Source organism: Chiloscyllium plagiosum, unplaced genomic scaffold, assembly GCF_037043375.1.
Source record: "Chiloscyllium plagiosum isolate Xiang-an unplaced genomic scaffold, Cpla_swu_hap1 HiC_scaffold_30, whole genome shotgun sequence".
NCBI lineage: Eukaryota > Metazoa > Chordata > Chondrichthyes > Orectolobiformes > Hemiscylliidae > Chiloscyllium > Chiloscyllium plagiosum.
Genome location: NW_028270168.1, coordinates 1,208,209 through 1,231,439, shown reverse-complemented (window position 1 = coordinate 1,231,439; position 23,231 = coordinate 1,208,209). Strand labels below are relative to the sequence as shown.

The 23,231-nt window shown below is 42.5% G+C and overlaps 1 protein-coding gene across 1 annotated transcript in view; it reads left to right on the top strand.

The window, feature by feature from the left end:
• LOC122564311 (tumor necrosis factor alpha-induced protein 3-like) overlaps nt 1-12,132 on the top strand; it is a 40,499-nt gene extending 28,367 nt beyond the window's left edge. Inside the window, exon 7 of the mRNA XM_087976654.1 lies at nt 760-12,132. Within this exon, the coding sequence (XP_087832780.1) occupies nt 760-1,044 (285 nt within the window). The 3' untranslated portion in view covers nt 1,045-12,132. The remainder of the gene's footprint in view (nt 1-759) is intronic.
• Nucleotides 12,133-23,231: the final 11,099 nt, after the last annotated feature.

The following is a 23,231-nucleotide window of genomic DNA, read 5'->3' as shown; positions in this document are numbered from 1 at the left end:
CTGACACTACGGGCAATTTAGCACGGTCAATTCACCTCGCCTGCACATCTTTGAACCATGGGAGGAAACTGGAGCACCCAGAGGAAACCCACGCAGACACGGGGAGAACGTGCAAACTCCATACAGACAGTTGGCCGAGGCTGGAATTGAACCTGGGGCCCTGGTGTTGTGAGGCAGCAGTGCTAACCGCTGAGCCACCATGCCACCCAAACTAAACTGGAATGTTGCTATTCCCAGTATAAGGGAAGATATTTGCAAATACCCTTCTGCCAGTTCTGTGGGTGCTCGACGTACCAAGGACTGATGCTGTTCAAGAGGCAACTCATCATTGCCTTCTCAATGGTGACTAGGGATGGGCAATAAATAATGGGCTAGCCAATGGGATCGACGTCCCATAGATCATTTTAAAAAGTAACTTTGACAGTGAGTTTACTGAATAACATCTCCACCTCCTTAGCTACACATTCCAAAAATAGTAGATAAAAAGAACATAATGAAAGTTTGTCTGAGATATTGGAATATTAACCATACAGTAATAACAGTAAAATGTTGAAACAGAACATTATGTTGCTATGACTGACAAAAGGCTGGCTCTGAAATTTCAGCCAAACTAGCAAATCGAAAATGTATAAGCCAAGTTGTAATGTTGTACTCTGTGCTGATTACAATCAGTGAAAACAATGGAGTTAACAACAAAATGTGCAAAACTGTTAACTGACTTTTAAATGGAGTTGGCTAAATAAAATATTGTCATTTCAGAGTCCTGTGCTGCCAAGATGTCACAATTGTAATGCATCAAATGATCAGGGATTGTCTGACAGAACAACCAATGAACTCTTTGAGGTGGAGTTAGTGACAAGCAGCAACAGCAGCAGTGGTCATTTGCAATCTTCACAGATTCGCACTTTCTCATCATCAGATCAACAGAACTTGGAGACAAGGAGAAAGCTTTGTAGAACTCAAGACTGTGAGAACTTCGGGAATGCAAAATGTGATGGTTACTGTAATGCTTGTTTCACCACCTTACAGCTGCACAGAAAGTAGATATTCTGGGGCAATAGACAGGGGGCACCAGTCGATTTCACCCTCTCCCCAGTTGTTCATTACCAACTCATAATGCAGTTCAGTCACATTTGAGTATCGAGCAAAAGACTAATTTTTTTTCAGCAAAAACAAAGTTGGAAAAATAATTTGTAATTTATTTAAAATTAAAGCACATGGGACTGAGGACAGTGTACTGACATGGATAGGGAGCTCGTTGGCAGACAGGAAGCAAAGAGTATGAATAAACGGGTCATTTTTCTGAGTGGCAGCCAGTGACTATTGGAGTTCATACGGACAGGGTATTGAATACAAGAATTGGCAGGTCATGCTACAGTTATATAGGACTTTGGTTCGGCCACATTTGGAATAATGTGTACAGTTCTGGTCCTCACATTACCAAAAGGATGTAGATGCTTTGGAGAGAGTGCAGAGGTTCACCAGGATGTTGTCTTGTATGGAGGATGCTAGCTACGTAGAGAGGTTGAGTAGATTAGGATTATTTTCATTAGAAAGACGAAGGTGGAGGGGGGACCCGATTGAGGTCAACAAAATCATGAGTGGTGTATACAGGGTGGATAACAAGAAACTTTTTCCCAGAGTGGGGGATTTAATTACTAGGGGTCACGAGTTCAAAGTGAGAGAAAAAGTTTAGGGGAGATATGTGTGCAAAGTTCTTCACACAGAGGGTGGTGGGTGCCTGGAATGCGTTGCCAGCTGCAGTGGTAGAGGCAGCCACGATAGCGTCATTTAAGATGTTTCTAGACAGATACATGAATGGACAGGGAGCAGAAGGACACAGATCCTTTGAAAATAGGCTACAGGTTTATGTAGAGTTTCTGGATTGGCACAGGCTTGAAGGGCCAAAGAGCCTGTTCCTGTGCTGTAATTTTCTTTTATCTTTGTTCTACTGCAGGGATCGGTGCTTGAACCCAGCTATTCACAAACTATATATTAATTATTTTGATGAGAGAATTAAATGTTACATCTCAAAGTTTGCAGACAACACAAAGCTGGGTGGAAGGGTGTATTGTGAGAAGGATGCAAAGATGCTTCAGTTTGATTTGCACAAGTTGTGAGTTGGGTAAATATGTAACAGATTTAATATAATGTGGATGAATGTAAGGTTATCCACTTTAGTCATAAAAACAGGAAAGCAGATTATAATCTGAATGCTAATAGATTGGGAAGGGGGAGGGTCAATGAGACCCGAATGTCCTTTTGTGCCAGTCGCTGAAGGTAAGCATGCAGGTGCAGTAGGTATAAAAGAAGACAAATGGTTTGTTGGCCTTCAGGATGAGAGGATTCAATTCCAGGAAAAGGGATGTCTTGCCGCAATTGTACAGGGTGTTGGTGAGACGACACCTGGAGTATTGTGTGCAGTTTTGGTCTCCTTATCTGAGGAAAGATGTTCTGACGATGGAGTGATTCCAGGGATGGTATGACTGATGTATGAAGACAGGCTAGATCAGTTAAGACTACATTCACTGGATTTTAGGAGAATGTGGATGATCTTGTAAAACCTATAAAACTCTAACAGGATTAGACAGGATAAATGTGGAAAGGATGTTCCTAATGGCTCAAAACAAAGAGTCACAGTCTAAGGATACAGGTGGGACTGAGATGAGGAGGAATTTCCTCACCCATAGACTAGTGAGCCTGTGGAATTCTCTGCTACATAAAGTGATTGAGGACAAAACATTGAACATTTTCAAGAAAGAATTAGGTGTAGTTATTTGGGCTAAAGGGATCAAAGGGTGTGGGGAGAAAGCAAGAGCGGGGGATTGGGTTGGATGATCAGACATCATCATATTGAATGGCAGAGCAGGCTCAAAGGGCTGAATGGTCTACTCCTTCTAGCCCTCGTTTCCATGTTTCTAGCTTATTGCTAGCCTGCTAATCCAGAGATCTGGATTGTCCTGGAGACCAGGTTCGAATCCTGCCATGGCAGATGGTGGAATTTAATTTCAATAAAACAAAAAATCTGGAAATAAGGGTCTATTGATGACCATGAAACAATTGTCAATTGTCAGGAAAACCTATCTAGTTCACTCATGTCCTTTAGGGAAGGAAACTGCCATCCTTACCTGGACTGGTCCATAAGTGACTCCGCACCCACAGCAATGTGGTTGACTCTTAACTGTTCTCTAAGCAATTAGGGATGGACAATAAGTGCTTGCTTAGCCAGCAACACTCTCATCCTGTGAATGAATGTAAAATGGTTTCATGATATTTGCAAAGTTGGATAAATATTACAGAAAACTAGATTCTGGTCTTTTTTTTAGGGAGAGTTTGTTTAAATTTCTGTATGGTCTTCCTTTTGTTTAATAGGTGATTATTACATTTATAGCAAACAACAAGTATAGGGATTTGATTTGTCTTGACACAGTAAAGCATAACTTTCGCGCAGTAGATTTCTTCCCTTTGAAAGTGGTAACTAGGTGTGAGATACAACATTAGAAGTTATCTCACTCTCTGGTTTTTACTGTCATCCCCTATAAGAAGTCATCTGACCCCTGACAGTCATTTCCAGGTAGCATAGCAGTGAGTAGGACCTGATGATGTGATGACTCATTGAGTGAAACCTGTTTCTAACTATTATCGGAGAGAACTCACCACTGTAATCCCCTGCATCTCTGTGTTCTGACCAATTAACAATGAAGATACTATGCTCCCCTAACTAAAACATAGCAAATTGTTTGCAAATATATACATTATAGGCACAAAATTCTCATGGAATATATTAAATAGAGAATGTTTTTTAAGATTGGCAAGTGCCCCAATATATATTGTAATCTTTTAGAAATCGTAACCAATGTGTGAATAAAATAGAAAATTGAAGTTGAGAATTAATGAGTTTTGTCGGGAATTTTATTCTCACTGTCAGGTGTAGGTGTCACACTGAAGGGCCCAGTTCAAAGGCGTATGAATCAGGCAAGTGAATGGAAAGAACAATAACATGGAAAAATCTGAGCTTGTCAAGTTTGCTGGGAAAAGCAGAAAAGCAGCAATTTATTTGAGTGGAGAGAAGCTGCAGAGTGCTGTAATACAGTGGGATCTGGGTGTCCTTGGACATGCATCATAAAAAGTTAGCATTCAGTCTCAACAAGTAATTAGAGAGACAAACTGATCGTGGTGCTGATTGCAAGGAGAGTAGATTTTAAAGTAGAGAAGTCTTTTTGCAGCCAAACTGGTGAGATTTGATCTGCAATACTGTGCAGTTTTGCTCTTACTTAAAGAGGGGATACACTTGCAAGTTCAGATGAGGTTCACTTGGTTGATTCCTGGAACGAAGCATTTGTCTTTTGAGGCAAGGTTGAGTAAGTTAGGCTTGTTCTCATTGCAGTTAAGAGAAATGAGAGATGAGCTTATTGATTATGTAAGAATCTGAGGGGACTTTGATGGGGTAGGAGCTGCAAGGCTATTTACCTTTGGAGGAGTATCTAGAATTTGGGGGCACAGTTTCAGAATAAGGCATTCTTCCATTTAAGTGTTCGGTGAGGAGAAAATTTATTCTCTGAGGGTCATTAATCTTTGGAATTCTATCTCGAGAGCAGTGGTCACAGAGTCAATGAATACATTGAAGACTGAGTGGACAGATTTTTGATTGATTAGGGAGTCAGAGTTATTGGAGACAGGAGGGAAAGTGAAGTTGAGGCTATGATCAGATAAACAATTGTCTTCTAGACTGACCAAGCAGGTCAACTGGCCTGTCCTATTTCTCATGTTCTTGTGAGATTTCCAATTTGTCTTGAGTGATGAATGGTTGATGAGTAGAAAACTGCTCTGGGTGTACTTATAGACAATAGACAATAGGTGCAGGAGTAGGCCATTCAGCCCTTCGAGCCTGCACCGCCATTCAATATAATCATGGCTGATCATTCCTAATCAGTATCCTGTTCCTGCCTTATCTCCATAACCCTTGATTCCACTATCTTTGAGAGCTCTATCCAACTCCTTCTTAAATGAATCCAGAGAGTGGGCCTCCACTGCCCTCTGGGGCAGAGCATTCCACACAGCCACCATTCTCTGGGTGAAGAAGTTTCTCCTGAGCTCTGTCCTAAATGGTCTACCCTGTGTTTTTAAGCTGTGTCCTCTGGTTCGGCACTCACCCATCAGTGGAAATATGTTTCCTACTGCCAGAGTGTCCAATCCTTTCATAATCTTATACGTCTCAATCAGATCCCCTCTCAATCTTCGAAACTCAAGGGTATACAAGCCCAGTCGCTTCAGTCTTTCAGTGTAAGGTAATCCTGCCATTCCAGGAATTGACCTTGTGAACCTACGCTGCACTCCCTCAATAGCCAGAATGTCTTTTCTCAAATTTGGAGACCTGAACTGCACACAGTACTCCAGGTGTGGTCTCACCAGGGCCCTGTACAGCTGCAGAAGCACCTCTTTGCTTCTATACTCAATTCCTCTTGTTATGAAGGCCAGCATTGTATTAGCCTTCTTCACTACCTGCTGTACCTGCATGCTTGCCTTCATTGACTGGTGTACCCAGATCTCTCTGTACTGCCCCTTTACATAAATTGATTCCATTGAGGTAGTAGTCTGCCTTCCTGTTCTTGCTACCAAAGTGGATAACCATACATTTATCCACATTAAACTGCATCTGCCATGCATCTGCCAACTCTCATAACTTGTCCAGGTCACCCTGTAATCTCCTAACATCCTCATCACTTTTCACCCTGCCGCCCAGCTTTGTATCATCAGCAAATTTGCTAATGTTATTGCTGATACCATCTTCTATATCATTAACATATATTGTAAAAAGCTGTGGTCCCAGCACGGATCCCTGCGGTACCCCACTGGTCACTGCCTGCCATTCCGAAATGGAGCCGTTTATCACTACCCTTTGTTTCCTATTAGCCAACCAATTTTCAATCCAATCTAGTACTTTGCCCCCAATACCATGCACCCTAATTTTACTCACTAACCTCCTGTGTGGGACTTTATCAAAAGCTTTCTGAAAGTCCAGATATACGACATCTACTGGATTTCCCTCATCCAACTTCATAGTTACATCCTCAAAAAATTCAAGAAGATTAGTCAAGCATGATTTCCCCTTCATAAATCCATGCTGACTCTGTCCTATCCTGTTACTACTATCCAGATGTGCAGTAATTTCATCCTTTATAATAGACTCCAGCATCTTTCCCACCACTGAGGTCAGACTAACTGATCTATAATTACCTGCTTTCTCTCTCCCACCTTTCTTAAAAAGTGGTATAACATTAGCCACCCTCCAATCCTCAGGAACCGACCCCGAATCTATTGAACTCTGGAAAATAATCACCAACGCATCCACGATTTCCCGAGCCACCTCCTTCAGTACCCTGGGATGCAGACCATCAGGTCCCGGAGACTTATCAACCTTCAGACCTAACAGTCTCTCCAACACCAAATCCTGGCAAATATAAATTTCCTTAAGTTCAGGTCCTTCAGCCACTGTTACCTCAGGGAGATTGCTTGTGTCTTCCCAAGTGAACACAGATCTGAAGTACCCATTTAATTCCTCTGCCATTTCTTTGTTCCTAGTAATATATTCCCCTGTTTCTGTCTTCAAGGGCCCAATTTTTGTCCTAACCATTTTTTGCCTTGCACATACCTAAAAAAGCTTTTACTATCCTCCTTAATATTCTTGGCCAGTTTACCTTCGTACCTCATTTTTCCTCTGTGTATTTCCTTCTTAGTAATCCTTTGTTGCTCTTTAAAAGCTTCCCAGTCCTCAGTTTTCCCACTTATCTTAGCTATGTTATACTTTTTCTCTTTTAACTTTATATGTTTCTTTACTTCCCTCGTCAGCCACGGCCGCTCATGCCTCCTCCTGGGATCTTTCTTCCTTTTAGGAATGAACTGATCCTGCAACTTCTGCATTATACACAGAAATATCCGCCATTGTTCCTCCACGGTCATCCCTGCTAAGGTATTGCACCATTGAACTTTGGCCAGCTCCTCCCTCATAGCTCCATAATTCCCTTTATTCAACAGAAGTACTGTCACTTCCGACTGTACCCTCTCCCTCTCAAATTGCAGATTGAAGCTTAGTGTATTATGGTCACTACTTCCCAATGGCTCCTTCACTTCGAGGTCTCTGACCAATTCTGGTTCGTTACACAATACCAGATCCACAATTGCCTTCTCCCTGGTCGGCCCCAGCACCAGCTGCTCTAAGAATCCATCTCTGAGGCACTCCACAAAGTCTCTTTCTTGTGGCCCAATACCATCCTGATTCTCCCAGTCTACCTGCATGTTAAAATCCCCCATAACAACTGTAGTGACATCTTTGCAACAGGCCAATTTCAGCTCCTGATTTAACTTACATCCGACATCCAGACTACTGTGTGGGGGCCTGTAGATGACTCCCAAGAGGGTCTTTTTACCCTTAGTATTTCGAAGCTCTATCTACACTGACTCTACATCTCCTGACTCTAGGTCCCCCCGCGCAAGGGACTGAATATCGTCCCTTACCAACAAGGCCACCCCACCCCCTCTGCCCGTCGGTCTATCCTTACGATAGCACGTGTAGCCTTGAATATTCATTTCCCAGGCCCTGTCCACTTGAAGCCACGTCTCAGTTATCCCCACAATATCGTATCTGCGAATTTCCAAAAGAGCCTCAAGCTCATCCATCTTATGTCTAATGCTTCGTGCATTCATGTATAGTATTTTTAATTTGTTACTGTTGTCACCCTTCCCATCAACCCTTATTTCACTCAACCTTACAGCATGATGCCTTTCCGAGTTTTCTGCCTCATTAATACAGTTGTCTTTCTTGACTTCTCTTGTTCTAACTTTCCCTTCAATTTCCTTTTTAAACATCCAGCTTGTCCCCCCCACCCCGCTACTTAGTTTAAATGTAGCGGTGTTGCAGTAGAAAACCTGCCTGCCAGAATGCTGGTCCCTAACCTATTAAGGTGCAAGCCGTCTCTCTTGTAGAATTTATGTTTACCACAAAATATACCCCAGTGATCCAAGAACTTGAATCCTTGCTTCCTGCACCAGTTCCCCAACCACACGTTCAAGTCCATTGTCTCCCTGTTTCTGGCCACACTAGCCCGAGGAACTGGAAGCAAACCGGAGATAACCACCTTGGACGTCCTGCTTTTCAGCCTTCTTCCTAGTTCTCCGAAGTCTCGCTGTAGTATGTTCCTCCTCTTCTTCCCGACATCATTTGTGCTGACATGTACCACCACCTCTGGCTCTTCTCCCTCATCCTTGAGGATTTCCTGCACTCTGTCCGCGATGTCTTTCACTCTAGCACCAGGAAAGCAACACACCATCCTTAAATCCTGTCTGCTGCCACAAAAACCCCGGTCAGTTCCTCTCACGATGGAGTCCCCTATTACCACGGCTCTGTGCGATGTCCGACTCTTCCGCTCTGCCTCTGCGGCAACTTTTGATTGACAAACTTGGCCGCCTTGCGAACTGGCAGTGTCATCAGTCTCTGCTTCCAAAAACTTCAACTTGTTCCTGACAGGTACTTCTCCCGGGGTCTCTTCCACCTGTCTCCTCTCTGCCTTCCTCATCATCTGCTCCCTTCTGCTCTCTTCTGGCATGATTGGTGTAATAACATCGCTGAAGGTCTTGTCCAGAAAGATCTCGTTTTTCGGATGAGCCTAAGGTCTTCGAGTTCTTTCGTCAGCGCTGCAATATGCTCGGTCAATTGCTGAATGTGCACACATTTTCCACACATATACGAGCCAGACACACCAGAGTCGTTGACCTCCCACATCAAGCACGTAGCACACTGAACCAGCTGGGCAGTCATGTCTTCACCCTCTTCAACTGTGGTGTAATCACTTCACAAAACCTCCTTGTCAAAGAGTCCTGAGCTCAAGCTTCACTCTTCGATCTAAACTTCCTTAGACCCTCTTTTTGTGGCATGTCTGTGGACTCTTAATTAAGGTTAGAGGAGGAGGGAGGGACGGAGACCCTACTTTGTAGGACCTGGGGTTTAGAACACACCCACTCTAATAGTAATCACTTACCTTTCTGACCGGCTTTGCGCTCCGTCTGAACTTCCGCCCAGCTCCCGCCGCTCTCTGCTGCGAAAAAACTTATGTAAAGGTTAGGCTGCAGCATTTGGCAAAATTCCACTTCAGAATGAAACCTTTTATTGAGTGGATAGAATTCGGACTTAGGTTCACATGGGAAGGTCACAGTGATGCAGTAGCTATTTTATAACTGGTAATTTGTTTTGCTTAAACCAAACTCCTCAAACGTTACTTGATTATACTATGTATTGTTTGTATTACGTATACATTGTTTTAGAAGTTCATTTTTTTTAAAGATCCTATACGTGGGGTAATTTACAATCATTTAACCATTCATGTATTTCCATGAAAAAATATTTCAATGGACAACTCTTTTTCTTTACAAAATCCTTTCAATATTTAATACCTTCCTCCCTTTGTAAACCTGCAGCTCAAGAGCTGAATAATGAACTTTCTATCGTTGGCCTCTCTGTAAAAGTTTCTAACGCTAATTTGAAATCCTTTGACCTTTGTAGCAAATGCTTTATGCCTCATATGCATGTCTTCCTTTCATTGTCAAGCTGAAATTCATAATTTTTATTAGTGGGACAACAAAAAACCAAATCTATTCAATAATTTGCAAGGCACAAACCTCTTCAAACTGTCTTCAAATCAAAGTGTTTCCACCATCATACCTTCACTCATGATGATTACTTATGACTCACTAGGTCTGGACTGTAATCAAATCACTCCCCTTCTTCTCTCCCTAATAACAGAGAGAAAAGGGAGACCAGCAATGAAAGCTATCAATTATCCATAACATTCATCAGTGTCCATCATCTTCATCACCCAATAAAGGAGTGGGGAGAGAGAGCTCTCGCTTATTCTTCCCAGTTACTGAGATTCCTGAAACTGGATCCATCAGTTCAGGAATATGTTTACATGTCATTATTCTTTAGAAAATGACATTAAATTATGTTGTGTGTTATTACGTTACTTTGCAGTTTGAATCCTGAAGGCAATGTTAAAAATTACTGGGTGGCAATACTCATCAAAATGGGCAAGGAGGAAATGGACATTCTTTAAACAGAGAATCATTTTCATGGATTGTGTACGCTATTTAACATTTCTGAAATGCTGTTTTTAATATTTTCAGCATGGATCTTAGTCCAATATGTTTGTTTAATGCAGTTGCCAGCTAATGATCACTGCAGTGGATATCACTTACTTGACGTCTCAACTTTTCAGGCTCCTATTTGAAATATTCAACTGTCAAAAAAAATATTTATCAAACCATGTTGTCAAATCCTATGCTATTACAGGCTGTGAGTAAACTTCATTCATTGGTTTCACTTCCCCTGATGGCTGTGTTAGTATCAGGGACTGCCCAGTGAAGCATCACTAACTACAGAAGGAGGTGGGAAATCCCAAGCTCTATACTGATTGAGATCATCTCACCATACGATGGTGACGTGCTGGATCTTGGTCCCTTCAATCCAGAGAGGAGGGAAAAAATAGATTCCATTGATCATTCTGTGCCTGATCCTGGAAATCAGCTGGTATCCATCTGCATTGAGGAATGATCACTTTGGGGGAGGCAAACAGGTGGTATCTTTCATAACGAAGGCCTTTTTTTTATATGTCACCTTTATTTTATGACTTGACAAAACATCCCAGAGCAGTTTTTCAATCTCTCCACTGCAGGCACTCTGCCTCTATTCCTGATGAAGGGTTTTTGCCCGAAACGTCAATTTTCCTGCTCCTCGGATGCTGTCTGAACTGTTGTGCTTTTCCAGCAACACTCTCATCTAGAATCTGATTTCCAGCATCTGCAGTCCTTGTTTTTACCTTTTTTTCCCAGAGCAGTTCCCAGGGTATTATAAATCAATTTCACACCAAGACATACAGGGGTATTAGTGCAGATGACCAAATATGTAGTGAACACTTTTGAGTTCTAGCAGCCTCTTGAAGCAGAGAAGAGTGATGATGAGGTTTAGGGAAGGAAGGCACTAGAGTTTGGGGTCCAGGCAACTGAAGGCACAGTCACCAATAATGGAGTGTTTAAACTGGATATTCCAAAGAAATCAGAATTTGAAATATCTCAAAATTGTAGGGCAGAGGAGAACAAGGACAAGGAAGGGTAAGGCCGTTGAGAAATTTGAAAAAAAGGATGATAATTTTAAAATCAAGACATTACTTAGTTAGGAGCCAATGCAGACCAGTGAGCACAGGGACAATGGTGACTGGACTTGGTGTGAATTAAGATAAGAGCAGCAGAATTTTGGATGCCTTCAAGTTTTCTGAGAATAGAATTTTGGACTTTGCTCAGTGTGAATTGAAAGTGTCCAATCTAGAGATACCACAAGGCATGACCAAAGATTTCTGCATTAATTGGTTTGAGACAGGGAAGAGTTATCTGCTGATGGAGAGTTGTAAAGAGATTGTCCTGTTATGTGAAGGAAAGTTGGTTAGCTTCTTTGGAGAAAAGAGAAATATATTGAAGAGATGGCACAATGGCCCCGCCTTCTATACTGCTTTAAATTACATACATTTCATCTCCTTTCTCTCACAGGAAATAGATCCACTATTTCTGGCTAGATCTATTATTGATTTTAAAGTTGTGATTAATAGATTCTTGACAGAGGGTTTAAGGAGTAGGAGATGATGGTGACTGTATGGGAATTAAAGCACAGTTCAGCTGTGATCTCTTCAAATGGAGGAAGAACTGAAGGGGCTTTTAACGATTTCCTTTTTGTTTGCACGCCCTGTACTGGTTCAAAACTTTTGGTGGATCTGTTTTGTATCAAGGGGGAGCAATGAAAACTTCTGTCCATTTTCTATTATAGTATTAACATATGGACTAATAGATAATGAAAATATAAATTTACAAAAGCTGGTGAGTTGAGTGTGTTTTGTGTTGATAACAGAAATAAGTGTTTTCTTCCTGTTCACTTGCACACCCAAACAAAATGTCATCTTTTGTAAGACATTTACTTACTCTTGTGTTGCTGATACTTATTTTTCAAACTTCAATTTTTAATAAAAACTGTGGAAACTATACAAAAAAAATTACATTGTTTAGCATTACATTTAAATTTAAACCTCTCAATAGTGTTTGTATGTGAGTTCAATAAATTTTCATGAACTGGTGAAATGTGAGTTCTGTTTCTCATTCTGTTACTGTGCATTTTCTGTTAAGGTTACTGAAAAAATATTCTTAAAACTTTCCTATCCAGCAGGGGAAAGTTAAAAGATTTATGAGATCCTTGAAATCTCTAAAGTTTCCTGTGAACATTTTGTAAAATTTGAGAAGTAAGTGGGATTTTCCTTCATTTAAAAAGTAATTTTATTTCTAACCTCTTCAGTCTACGCAGTTCCATCTGTGAGCTCCTCCTGACAAGCTGGGCCTTGAAACATCTGAAAGATTGATCTTAAGTCAGGTAAAATGTATTTTGAAAGAGGAAAATGATTTGTAAATGGATAAAAGACAGGTGTCTTGGACAGACCTATTGAACTGAAAATAATATAGCTTAGTAAAGAACAATGGATGCTGGAAATCGGAAAACAGAAATTACTGGAAAGGCTCAGCAGATTTGGCAGCATCTGTGGAGAGAAATCAAAGTTAACTTTTCAGGTCAAGTGACCCTTCCTCAGAACGGCTTAGCGGTGACTAATGCATATTCTTTCATAATGGACACTTTGTACAAACAACTCATCTCCACCAGAAATTGCATTCAGCACATCAGACTGCAAATTAGTATTTGATTCACCTTGAACGTTATCATTGGCTGTAAACGATACCTGCATGTCCTTTCTGTTAGATTTAATGTTTGTGTTTTATTGCCTCAGAGACTTGATTTAATAAAGAATATTAACAAGAAATGCTATAGCTTGAATAAAAATTAAAGATTACTTTGCAATCTCTGAAAATACTTCCATATTAGGACAATAAGAATACAAGGCAATATCCTGTGGAAACCAAACCCTCCAATATTTCCAACGAATTGTTGTCAAGAGTAGCTACAATCTCCCTGCTTTACTGGCTGCTCCTCAATCTCTATGATCTCCTTGCTCCTGGAAACGCACATAGAAATCGATGAAATGGATCAGAAACTGGACCATACCTGAGAGACACCCTTCCTATCACCCATGAACGAACCATGTGTTTAGTTTGTACTTTCAGTGTTTTTTTGAACTGCTTTGAAAATTGTTGTAGCTGCAGCAACAAGTCAAATGTAAAAGAGGAAACAATATTGTCCTTGTTTGAAATGTGACCTCATTGATAGTGGGTAGTTCATCTCCCGTGGGTGTAATGTGAGCAAAGGTCAGGAGATTTCCCTTGTCACTTCTGATACCACAAAACGTCTTTTTCATTTGTTGTTAGATCTCACCGAGTCTTTTTATGACTTTGCCTTTCAATCAGCAGGGACCTGAGGTTTTAAGACAGGCTAGCAAAGAGAATTATCCTCTGTTGCTGCATCTCCAACAAATTCTCAATAAAGTGGAGGTGTTATTCCCACATTGCCACTCACAGGCACGATCTCCATCAAGGACATATTCAAAGGCAGCAACATCCTGTTCACAGCTACTTGCCTTACAAGATTTGCCATTCACCAGCCAATTACCCAAGACTTGGGCCTTTTTGGATTGAAAGGGATGATGGGTAGTAAGAGGTTTAAGCTGTATACAGAGGAGAAAGTGAGGTCTGCAGATGCTGGAGATCAAAGTTGAAACTTTATTGCTGGAACAGCACAGCAGGTCAGGCAGCATCCAGGGAACAGGAGATTCGACGTTTCGGGCACAGGCCCTTCTTCATTCCTGAAGAAGGGCCTGTGCCCGAAACGTCAAATCTCCTGTTCCCTGGATGCTGCCTGACCTGCTGTGCTGTTCCAGCAATAAAGTTTCAACTAAGCTGTATACAGCAAAGGTGGGCATTCAAATTTGAAATTAATCACTCTGATCAAACAGAACAAACACAGATCGAAAACACCTCCAAATCAGGCCAATTGACATCAACTCAAAATCCTCTCTCCAATTGGTATCAAACATGAATAGCGTCATGACCAAAAAAACTCTTGCAATCTGTTCACAGCTGCCATTGAGGTCCCAGTAGTGCAGTATGAACTAATTGTTTATCCTATCTAAGAAACAAGATCAAGTGTTATTTAGCTTACACTACGTTATTTTGCCCCACCCTGCAGTAAGGTTGTTAAAGGTGAGGTAGTGGTGAAGTTATTAAATAAATAATCCTGAGGCTAATTCTCTAGGGGTGTGGGTACAGATCCTACTCGAGCGGTTTTTCTCCTCCAAAAATTAGTTAATGAAAAGTTGGCTTGAGTATCCATAGAACTGTCATATTTTAACATAACACCTGGTTCTGTAATATAAAACAAAGGACTGCAGATGCTGGAAATCTGAAACGAAAGCAGACATAGCTAGAGAAACTCAGCAGGTCTGGTAGAAGAGAAAGCAAAGTTAACTTTTGAGTCTGGTGACTCTTAATCAGCTTCATCAGCAAGTTCTGTTTTGATTCATTAACATCCTCCAGTAAAGTGGTTGATGTGGTGTATATGGATTTCAGTAAGGCTTTTGATAAGGTCCCCATGGTAGGCTATTGCACAAAATACAGAGGCATGGGATTGAGGGTGATTTAACATTTTGGATCAGAAATTGGCTAGCTGAAAGAAGACAAAGGGTGGTGGTTGATGGGAAATGTTCATCCTATAGTTCAGTTACTAGATGTACCACATGGATCTGTTTTGGGTCACTGCTGTCTGTCATTTATATAAATGACCGAGATGAGTGCGTAGAAGGATGGACTAGTAAATTTGCGGATGGCATTAAGGTCAGTGGAGTAGTGGAAAGTGCTGAAGGATGTTGCAGGTTACAGAGGGACATAGATAAGCTGCAGAGCTGGGCTGAGAGGTGGCAAATGGAGTTTAATGGGGAAAAGTATGAGGTGATTTACTTTAGAAGGAACAACAGGAATACAGAGTACTGGGTTAATAGTAAGATTCTTGGTAGTGTAGATGAACAGAGAGATCTTGGTGTCCATGTACATAGATCCCTAAAGTTGCCACCAAGGTTGATAGGGTTGTTAAGAAGGCATACGCTGTGTTACCTTTTATTGGTAGAGGGATTGTGTTTTGGAACCATGAGGTCATGCTGCAGCTGTACAAAATTCTGGTGCAGTCACAGTTGGAGTATTGCATACAGTTCTGGTCACCGCATTATAGAAAAGGTATGGAAGCTTTGGAAAGGGTGCAGAGGAGATTTACTAGGATGTTGCCAAGTATGGAGGGAAGGAAAGGCTGAGGGACTTGAGGCTGTTTTCATTAGAGAGAAGAAGGTTGAGAGGTGACTTAATTGAGACATATAAGATAATCAGAGGGTTAGATAGGGTGGACAGGGAGAGCCTTTTTCTTGGATGGTGATGGCTAGCACGAGGAGACATAGCTTTAAATTGAGGAGTGATAAATATAGGGAGGCCACTTTTGGAATATTGCTTGAAATTCTGGTCTCCTTCCTATCGGAAAGATGTTGTGAAACTTGAAAGGGTTCAGAAAAGATTTGCAAAGATGCTGCCAGGATTGGAGGGATTGAGCTATAGGGAGAGGCTGAACAGGCTGGGGCTGTTTTCCCTGGAGCGTCAGAGGCTGAGGGGTGACCTTATAGAGGTTTATAACATCATGCGGGGCATGGATAGGGTAAATAGGCAACATCTTTTCCCCAGGGTAGGGGATTCCAGAACTAGTGGTTGAGGGTGAAAGGGGAAAGATATAAAAGGTGCAACATTTTCATGTAGGGGTTGGTGCGTGTATGGAATGAGCTTCCAGAGGACATGGTGGAGGCTGGTACAATTGCAGCATTTAAAAGGCTTTTGGATGGGTATATGAATAGGAAGGGTTTGGAGGGATGTGGGCCGGGTGCTGGCAGGTGGGGTAGATTGGGTTGGAATATCTGGTCGGCATGGACAAGTTGGATCAAAGAGTCTGTTTCCATGCTGCACATCTCTATGACTCTAAGAACCAGAGGGCAGTTAAGAGTCAACCACATTGCTACGGGTCTAGAGTCACATGTCGGCTAGACCAGGAAAGGATGGCATTTTTCTTCCCTAAAGGCATTAGTGAACCAGATAGGGTTTTCTGACAATTGACAATAGATTCATGGTCATCATTAAATTCTGAATTCCAAATTGTCACTGAATTCAAGTTTCACTCCATGGCTTGAAACCCGGGTCCCCAGAACATTACCTGGGTCTCTAGATTAATAGTCCAGTCATAAAGAAGTCAATCCAGGTGTTCCCCAACCATAAACCTTGTATGAACCAAAAAATCCACTCCCTACTGAAGCCCAAATGGGCAGCATTCAAGTCTGATGACCCAGACCTATACAGAAAATCCAGATATGTCTCTGCACAGCCATCAGAAATGCCAAGAGGCAATACCAGACCAAGTTAGAGGTCCAAACCTGCCAAACAGTCTCCCACCACCTATGATAAGGCTGAAACAACCCAACGGGATACAAAATGAAGCAGGGAAAGATAGTGGTCAAAGACACATCTTTCTTTGATGCGCTCAATGCTTTCTATGCTTGATTTGAGCAGAACACCAGCAGCGCAGTGTCACCTACCCCAACAGCCCCAGACACATCCGTTCCCTCAGTCACCACTGTAGACATCAAATCAGTCTTCCTGGGAGTCAATCCAAGGAAAGCAATGGGCTCAGATGGAGTCCCTGGCCAAGCACTTAGATTCTATGTGGACCAGCTGGCAGAAATATTCACTAACATCTTCAACCTCTCCTTCCCAAAAGCCAAAGTTCCCACCTGCTTCAAGATGACCACCATCATCCCAGTACCTACGAGAGCACATACAACATATCCTAATAACTACCGCCCAATAGCCTCTGATTTCCATAATCATCAAGTACTTTGGGAGCTGGTCATGGTTCACTTCAAATCTAGTCTCCCAGCCTACCTCGATCCCCTACAAACTGATATAACAAGTCCACAGTGGGTGCCATATCCCTAGCCTTGCACTCATCCCTGGAACATTTGGACAACAAAGACACCTACATTAGACTCCTGCTCATGGACTATAGCTCCACCTTCAACACCATTATCCTGCCCATACTGATCTCAAAACTCTGAGACCTTGATCCTAGCTCCACCCTCTGTAACTGGATCCTCAGTTCCTTACCCACAGACTGCAGTGAAGAGAGACAACTGCACCTCCCCCAAATAACACTCAACACTGGAGACCCACAAGGATGCATCCTCAGCCCCCTACTGTACTCCCTGTCCATCCACAACTGTGTTGCCAACTTCTAAATGAACACCATCTACAAGGTCATTGGTGATACCACCGTGGTGGGACGGATATCTTACAATGCTGAGTCAAAATACAGAAGGGAGTTGGAAGGCTTGGTTACATGATGAAATGAGAACAATCTCTCTCAATGTCGCCAAAACTAAAGAACTGATAATTGACTTCAGAAAGAAAGGAGAAGAACACACCCCATCTACATCAATGGAACTGAGGTTGAGAGGTTGGAAAGCGTCAAGTTCTTTGGAGTGATGATAATCAACAACCTGTCCTGGACACACCACATAAATACGACGGTCAAGAAGGCACAACGTCTCTGCTTCCTCAGGTGAAATTCTGCATGTCCAGATACATCATTGAGAGCATATTGTCTGGGGGTATAATGGCCTAGTACAGCAACTGCTCTGCCCAGGACCATAGAAAACTACAGAAAATGGTGTGCACAGCTCAGACCATCACAGAAGCCAATCTTCCATCTGTGGACTATATTTACACAGCTCGCTGATGCAGAAACACTGCCAACTTCATCAAAGACCCAGGTAATGCTCTCCAACAACCTCTTCGATCAGGCAGAAGTTATAGAAGCTTGAACACACACACACCAGCCGTTTCAGGAACGGTTTATTAGACTGATGAATGGACTCTCTAGACTCAAATATTGCTGATCTTGCTAACGTCGATCTCGCCTAGTGCATGCCCTGTGTAATGTAACCTTTATGCCTCTGTATAGGTCTTTCTGATCAATATGTCCTTGCTTACTATGATCTGCTTGTACTGCTCGTAAACAAATCTTTTCACTGCACCTCAGTACACTAGGCAAGCAATCAATCAGTACTGCTAGGCTGTCACCTCTCTCTGTGTCAAAGGTTTCCCTAAAGGGTTAAAATTAACTGCTGAATCATAATATAGGATATGTGTATAACCCCATCAAGAAAATTATTCCAATCTGAAAAGGTTGCAGTTCTCTTACTTTTGACAGACTTCAATACTCACTGAGATGTGGGCGTATAGTCAATGCATTAAGTTTACACCTTCGTGAATATTAGGAGTTCCCCACCATCTTTCAACCATTACATTGTTATTTTTTTCCATTACCACACACACCACATCCTCCTGTTCTTGTTTGTCTACCACATTGAAACAATTCAATCTTGTCAATGCTGGAATGAAATGTACAATGGATGAGATGGGTGCTTCCAAACCTTTGTCTTTGTGGCAGAAAGACCACGTTGTGTAGAAGGAGGCTGTTAGAGTGAATATAGCTGCCAAGAACAACTTATCACTGGTCTGCCTTTCTCTCCCAGAAGAATAAGAGAGGGCAAGAGATGATTATACATTTTAAGTGGCGTGTTAAAAATACATAATTGGGCAAATGAAAGTCTATTTATTGAAAGTAAATGAAATCCTCGTGCTGTGGTTGTTTTCTAATCTTGTAAAGAGAATAAATGACCCCCTGACAATATGGCTTTTTTTTAATAACACAATTTATGTTTGCAACAAGGATTAATTTCTCAAACTGAGTCAATGCCCTGACAGTTGAAAGTATTGCTCGTAAGTGATGGATTGGACAGAGAGATGAGCAATTAGCCTTTTCCCAGTGGTTGGAGAGTCATCGATCAACTTTTATGTTAAAAACAGTACACAAGTGCAAGTTGTTATTTTGCAATGAACAAACTTCAGTTCAACATGAATTCAGAACAACAGAACTTGAAAGATTTAATTGAAAAACATTATCTCAAAACTCAATGTACGTTCAGAACAATCTGTTGCCAGTTTGCCAGATGAAGCTAAATGTATCTTTGAAACAAAATTCATTTCCCTTGTTTATACTTAAAAGTACACAAAACCAGCCATACTGTACAGCATGGTGGCTCAGTGGTTAGCACAGCTGCTTCACAGCGCCAGGGACGCAGATTCAATTCCAGCCTCAGGTTACATTCTCCATATATCTGCACTGGTACTCTCTAGGTGCTCCAGTTTCCTCCCACAGTCCAAAGACGTGCAGGTTAGGTGGATTGGCCATGGGAAATGCAGGATTAGAGGGATAGAGTGGCTGGGTAGGATGCACTTTGGAAGGTTGGTGTGGACTTACTTTTTTGTTTCAGCAGCAGGAAGAGTGGGAGCGTGAACAGGAAGCTGACAGGAAGGTGAACACTGGTTTAAAAACTTACCTCCTGAATAGGCGGAATGCACACTGAGCAGGAGCAGACACAAGACAGCTGATTAAGTGAAGTACTGTAATATATTTGGGTTGTTGCGTTACCTGAAACACTACTTAGGCAGTGTCTCCCACCCATCCTTCTCCCCTAACCAAAAACCCAAGGTTCTGTGTGCCGGATTGGTAAGGTAACCAGTTTTTAAAAATTCTTCATTTTTCTGCAGGCTCTTTGGGAATTTAGAATAGTGGGAATGGCAGTTAGGGCAGTTGAATGTTCCTCCTGCAGAATATGGGAGGTAAGGGTCACCACTAGTGTCCCTGCTGACAGCATCTGTTGGAAGTGCAACAACTCCAGCTCCTCGTAAACTAGGTTAGGAAACTGGAGCTGGATGAACTTCGGATCATTCAGAAGGTGGAGGGGTTTATTGAGAGGAGTTACAGGGAGGTAATCATACCTCAGGTACAAGAAAAAAGCAGATGGGTTATCGTCAGGGAACAGAAAAGGGAACCAGCAAATAGTGCAGGGATTCACTGTGGCTGTGCCCCTCAATAATAAATATACTGTTTTGGATACTGTTGGGGGGATGACTTATCAGGGTAAGCAATGGGGTACAGGTTTCTGGCACAGAGTCTGTCCCTGTTGCTCAGAAGGGGAGGGGGGAGATGAGCAGAGCATTCATCACTGAGGACTCCATTGTTAGGGGGAGAGATAGGAGGTTTGAGAAGATTTGTAGTTCAGGTTGAGGTTCTGGATGGAGGTTTGCTCACTAGGCTGGAACATTCATTTTCAGACGTTTCGCCACCAGACGTGGTATTATCATCATCAGTGAGTCTCTGGATGAAGCACTGGCGGCATGGCCCACTTTATATTTATGTGACACATCTCGGAAATGACTGCCAGACTACTCAGACCCCTTGGTATCATGGTAGCCCACAAACCCACCAACACACTAAAACAGCACCTAATTAACTTGAAAGACCCTATACAGACAACAAGCAAAACTAATGTCATTTACAAAATACCTGCAAGAACTGTAACAAACATTGGACAACTACATTGGACAAACAGACAGAAGACTAGCCAGCAGGATACATGAACATCAACTAGCCACAAAACAACATGACCCTCTCTCACTAGTATCCTTACATACAGATGAGGAAGGACACCACTTCGACTGAGACAGCACATCCATCCTAGGACAAGCCAAACAAAGACATGCACGAGAATTCCTAGAAGCATAGCATTCCAAACAGAACTCTATCAACAAACACATTGACTTGGATCTCAATTAGCACCCCCTGCGAAAAAGAACAGGAAATGACATCACCCACAGGAAATAACATCGCCAACCCAAGGAAACCTAAATACATAACTTTCCAGCTCAGCGAGCAAACCTACATCCAGAGAAAGGAGGTTTTGTGAGAACGAGAGAATCTCATAGTTAGTGTGTTGCTTCTCAGGTGCCAGGATTTGTGATGTCTCTGACCATGCTTTTGGGAGCCTTGAGGGGGAGGGGAGGGGGAACAGCCCCAAGTCATGGTCCACTTGGCACTAAGGACATAAGTAGGAAAAGGGGTGGGGATTTAAGGCAGAATTTCAGAGAGCTAGGGTGGAAGCTTAGTGGTAGAACAAACAAAGTTACTATCTCTGGTTTGTTGCCCGTGTCACATGCTAGCGAGGTGAGGAGTAGGGAGAGAGAGGAGTTGAACACATGGCTACAGTGATAGTGCAGGAGGGAGGGTTTTGGATACTTGGATAATTGAGGCTCATTCTGGGGTAGGTGGGACCTCTAGAAGCAGGATGATCTACATCTGAACCAGAGGGGTACCAACATCCAAGGAGGGAGCGTTTGCTAATGCTCTTCGGGAGGGTTTAAACTAATTCAGCAGGGGATGGGATCCTGAATTGTAGCTCCAGTGTACAGGAGGTTGAGTGCAGTGAGGTCAGAAATGAGGTTTCAAGGTCACAAGAGTTCAGGACAAGCAGGAAGGTGGTTTGAAGTGTCTACTTCAACACTAGGAGAATCCGGAATAAGATGGGTGAACATGCAGCATGGTTTGGTACCTGGGACGGCGATACTGTGGCCATTTCAGAGACATGGATAAACAGGGACAGGAATGGTTGTTCCAGGTTCAGGGATTTAGATGTTTCAGTAACAATAGAGAAGATGGTAAAAGAGGGGGAGGTGTGGCATTGTTAGTCAAGGATAGTATTACAGTGGCAGAAAGGACCTTTGAGGACTCGACTACTGAGGTAGTATGGGCTGAGGTTAGAAACAGGAAAGGAGAGGTCACTGTATTGGGAGTTTTCTACAGGCCTCTGAATAGTTCCAGATATGTAGAGGAAAAGACAGCAAAGAAGATTCTGGATAGGAGCAAGACTAACAGGGTAGTTGTTATGGGGAGCTTTAACTTTCCAAATATTGACTGGGAATACTTTAGTTCAAGTATTTTAGATGGTCAGTTTCTGTCCAATGTGTGCAGGAGGGCTTCCTGAAACAGTAGGTAGACAGGCCAACAAGGGGTGAGGCCACTTTGGATTTAGAACATAGAACATAGAAGAATACAGCGCAGTACAGGCCCTTCGGCCCTCGATGTTGCGCCGATCCAAGCCCACCTAACCTACACTAGCCCACTATCCTCCATATGCCTATCCAATGCCCGCTTAAATGCCCATAATGAGGGAGAGTCCACCACTGCTACTAGCAGGGCATTCCATGAACTCACGACTCGCTGAGTAAAGAACCTACCCCTAACATCTGTCCTATACCTACCCCACCTTAATTTAAAGCTATGCCCCCTTGTAATAGCTGACTCCATACGTGGAAAAAGATTCTCACTGTCGACCCTATCTAAACCCCTTGTACACCTCTATCAAGTCACCCCTAAACCTTCTTTTCTCCAATGAAAACAACCCCAAGTGCCTCAACCTTTCCTCATACGATCTTTCTACCATACAGGCAACATCCTGGTAAACCTCCTCTGCACCCGTTCCAGTGCCTCCACATCCTTCCTATAGTATGGCGACCAAAACTGCACACAATACTCCAGATGCGGCTGCACCAGAGTCTTATACAACTGCAACATGATCTCAGTACTCCAGAACTCAATTCCTCTACCAATAAAAGCCAGTACGCCATATGCCTTCTTCACCGCACTATTTACCTGGGTGGCAACTTTCAAAGATCTGTGTACATGGACACCAAGATCCCTCTGCTCATCCACACTACCAAGTATCCGTCCATTAGCCCAGTACCCCATCTTTTTATTACTCTTACCAAAGTGAATCACCTCACACTTAGCTACATTGAACTCCATTTGCCACCTTTCTGCCCAGTTCTGCAGCTTATCTATATCCCGCTGTAACCTGCCACATCCTTCCTCACTGTCTACAACTCCTCCGACTTTCGTATCATCCGCAAACTTGCTCACCCAACCTTCTTGGTACTGGGTAATGAACCAGGCCAGGTGTTAGATTTGGAGGTAGGTGATAGTGACCATAATTCAGTTATGTTTACTCTAGCGATGGAAAGGGATAGGTATATAAGGCAGCACAAGAGTTATTGCTGGGGGAAAGGCAATTATGATGTGATTAGGCAAGATTTAGGATGCATAGGATGGGGAAGGAAACTGCAGAGGATGAGCACAATTGAAATGTGGAGCTTGTTCAAGGAACAGCTACTACGTGTCCTTGATCAGCATGTACCTGTCAGGCAGGAAGGAAGTG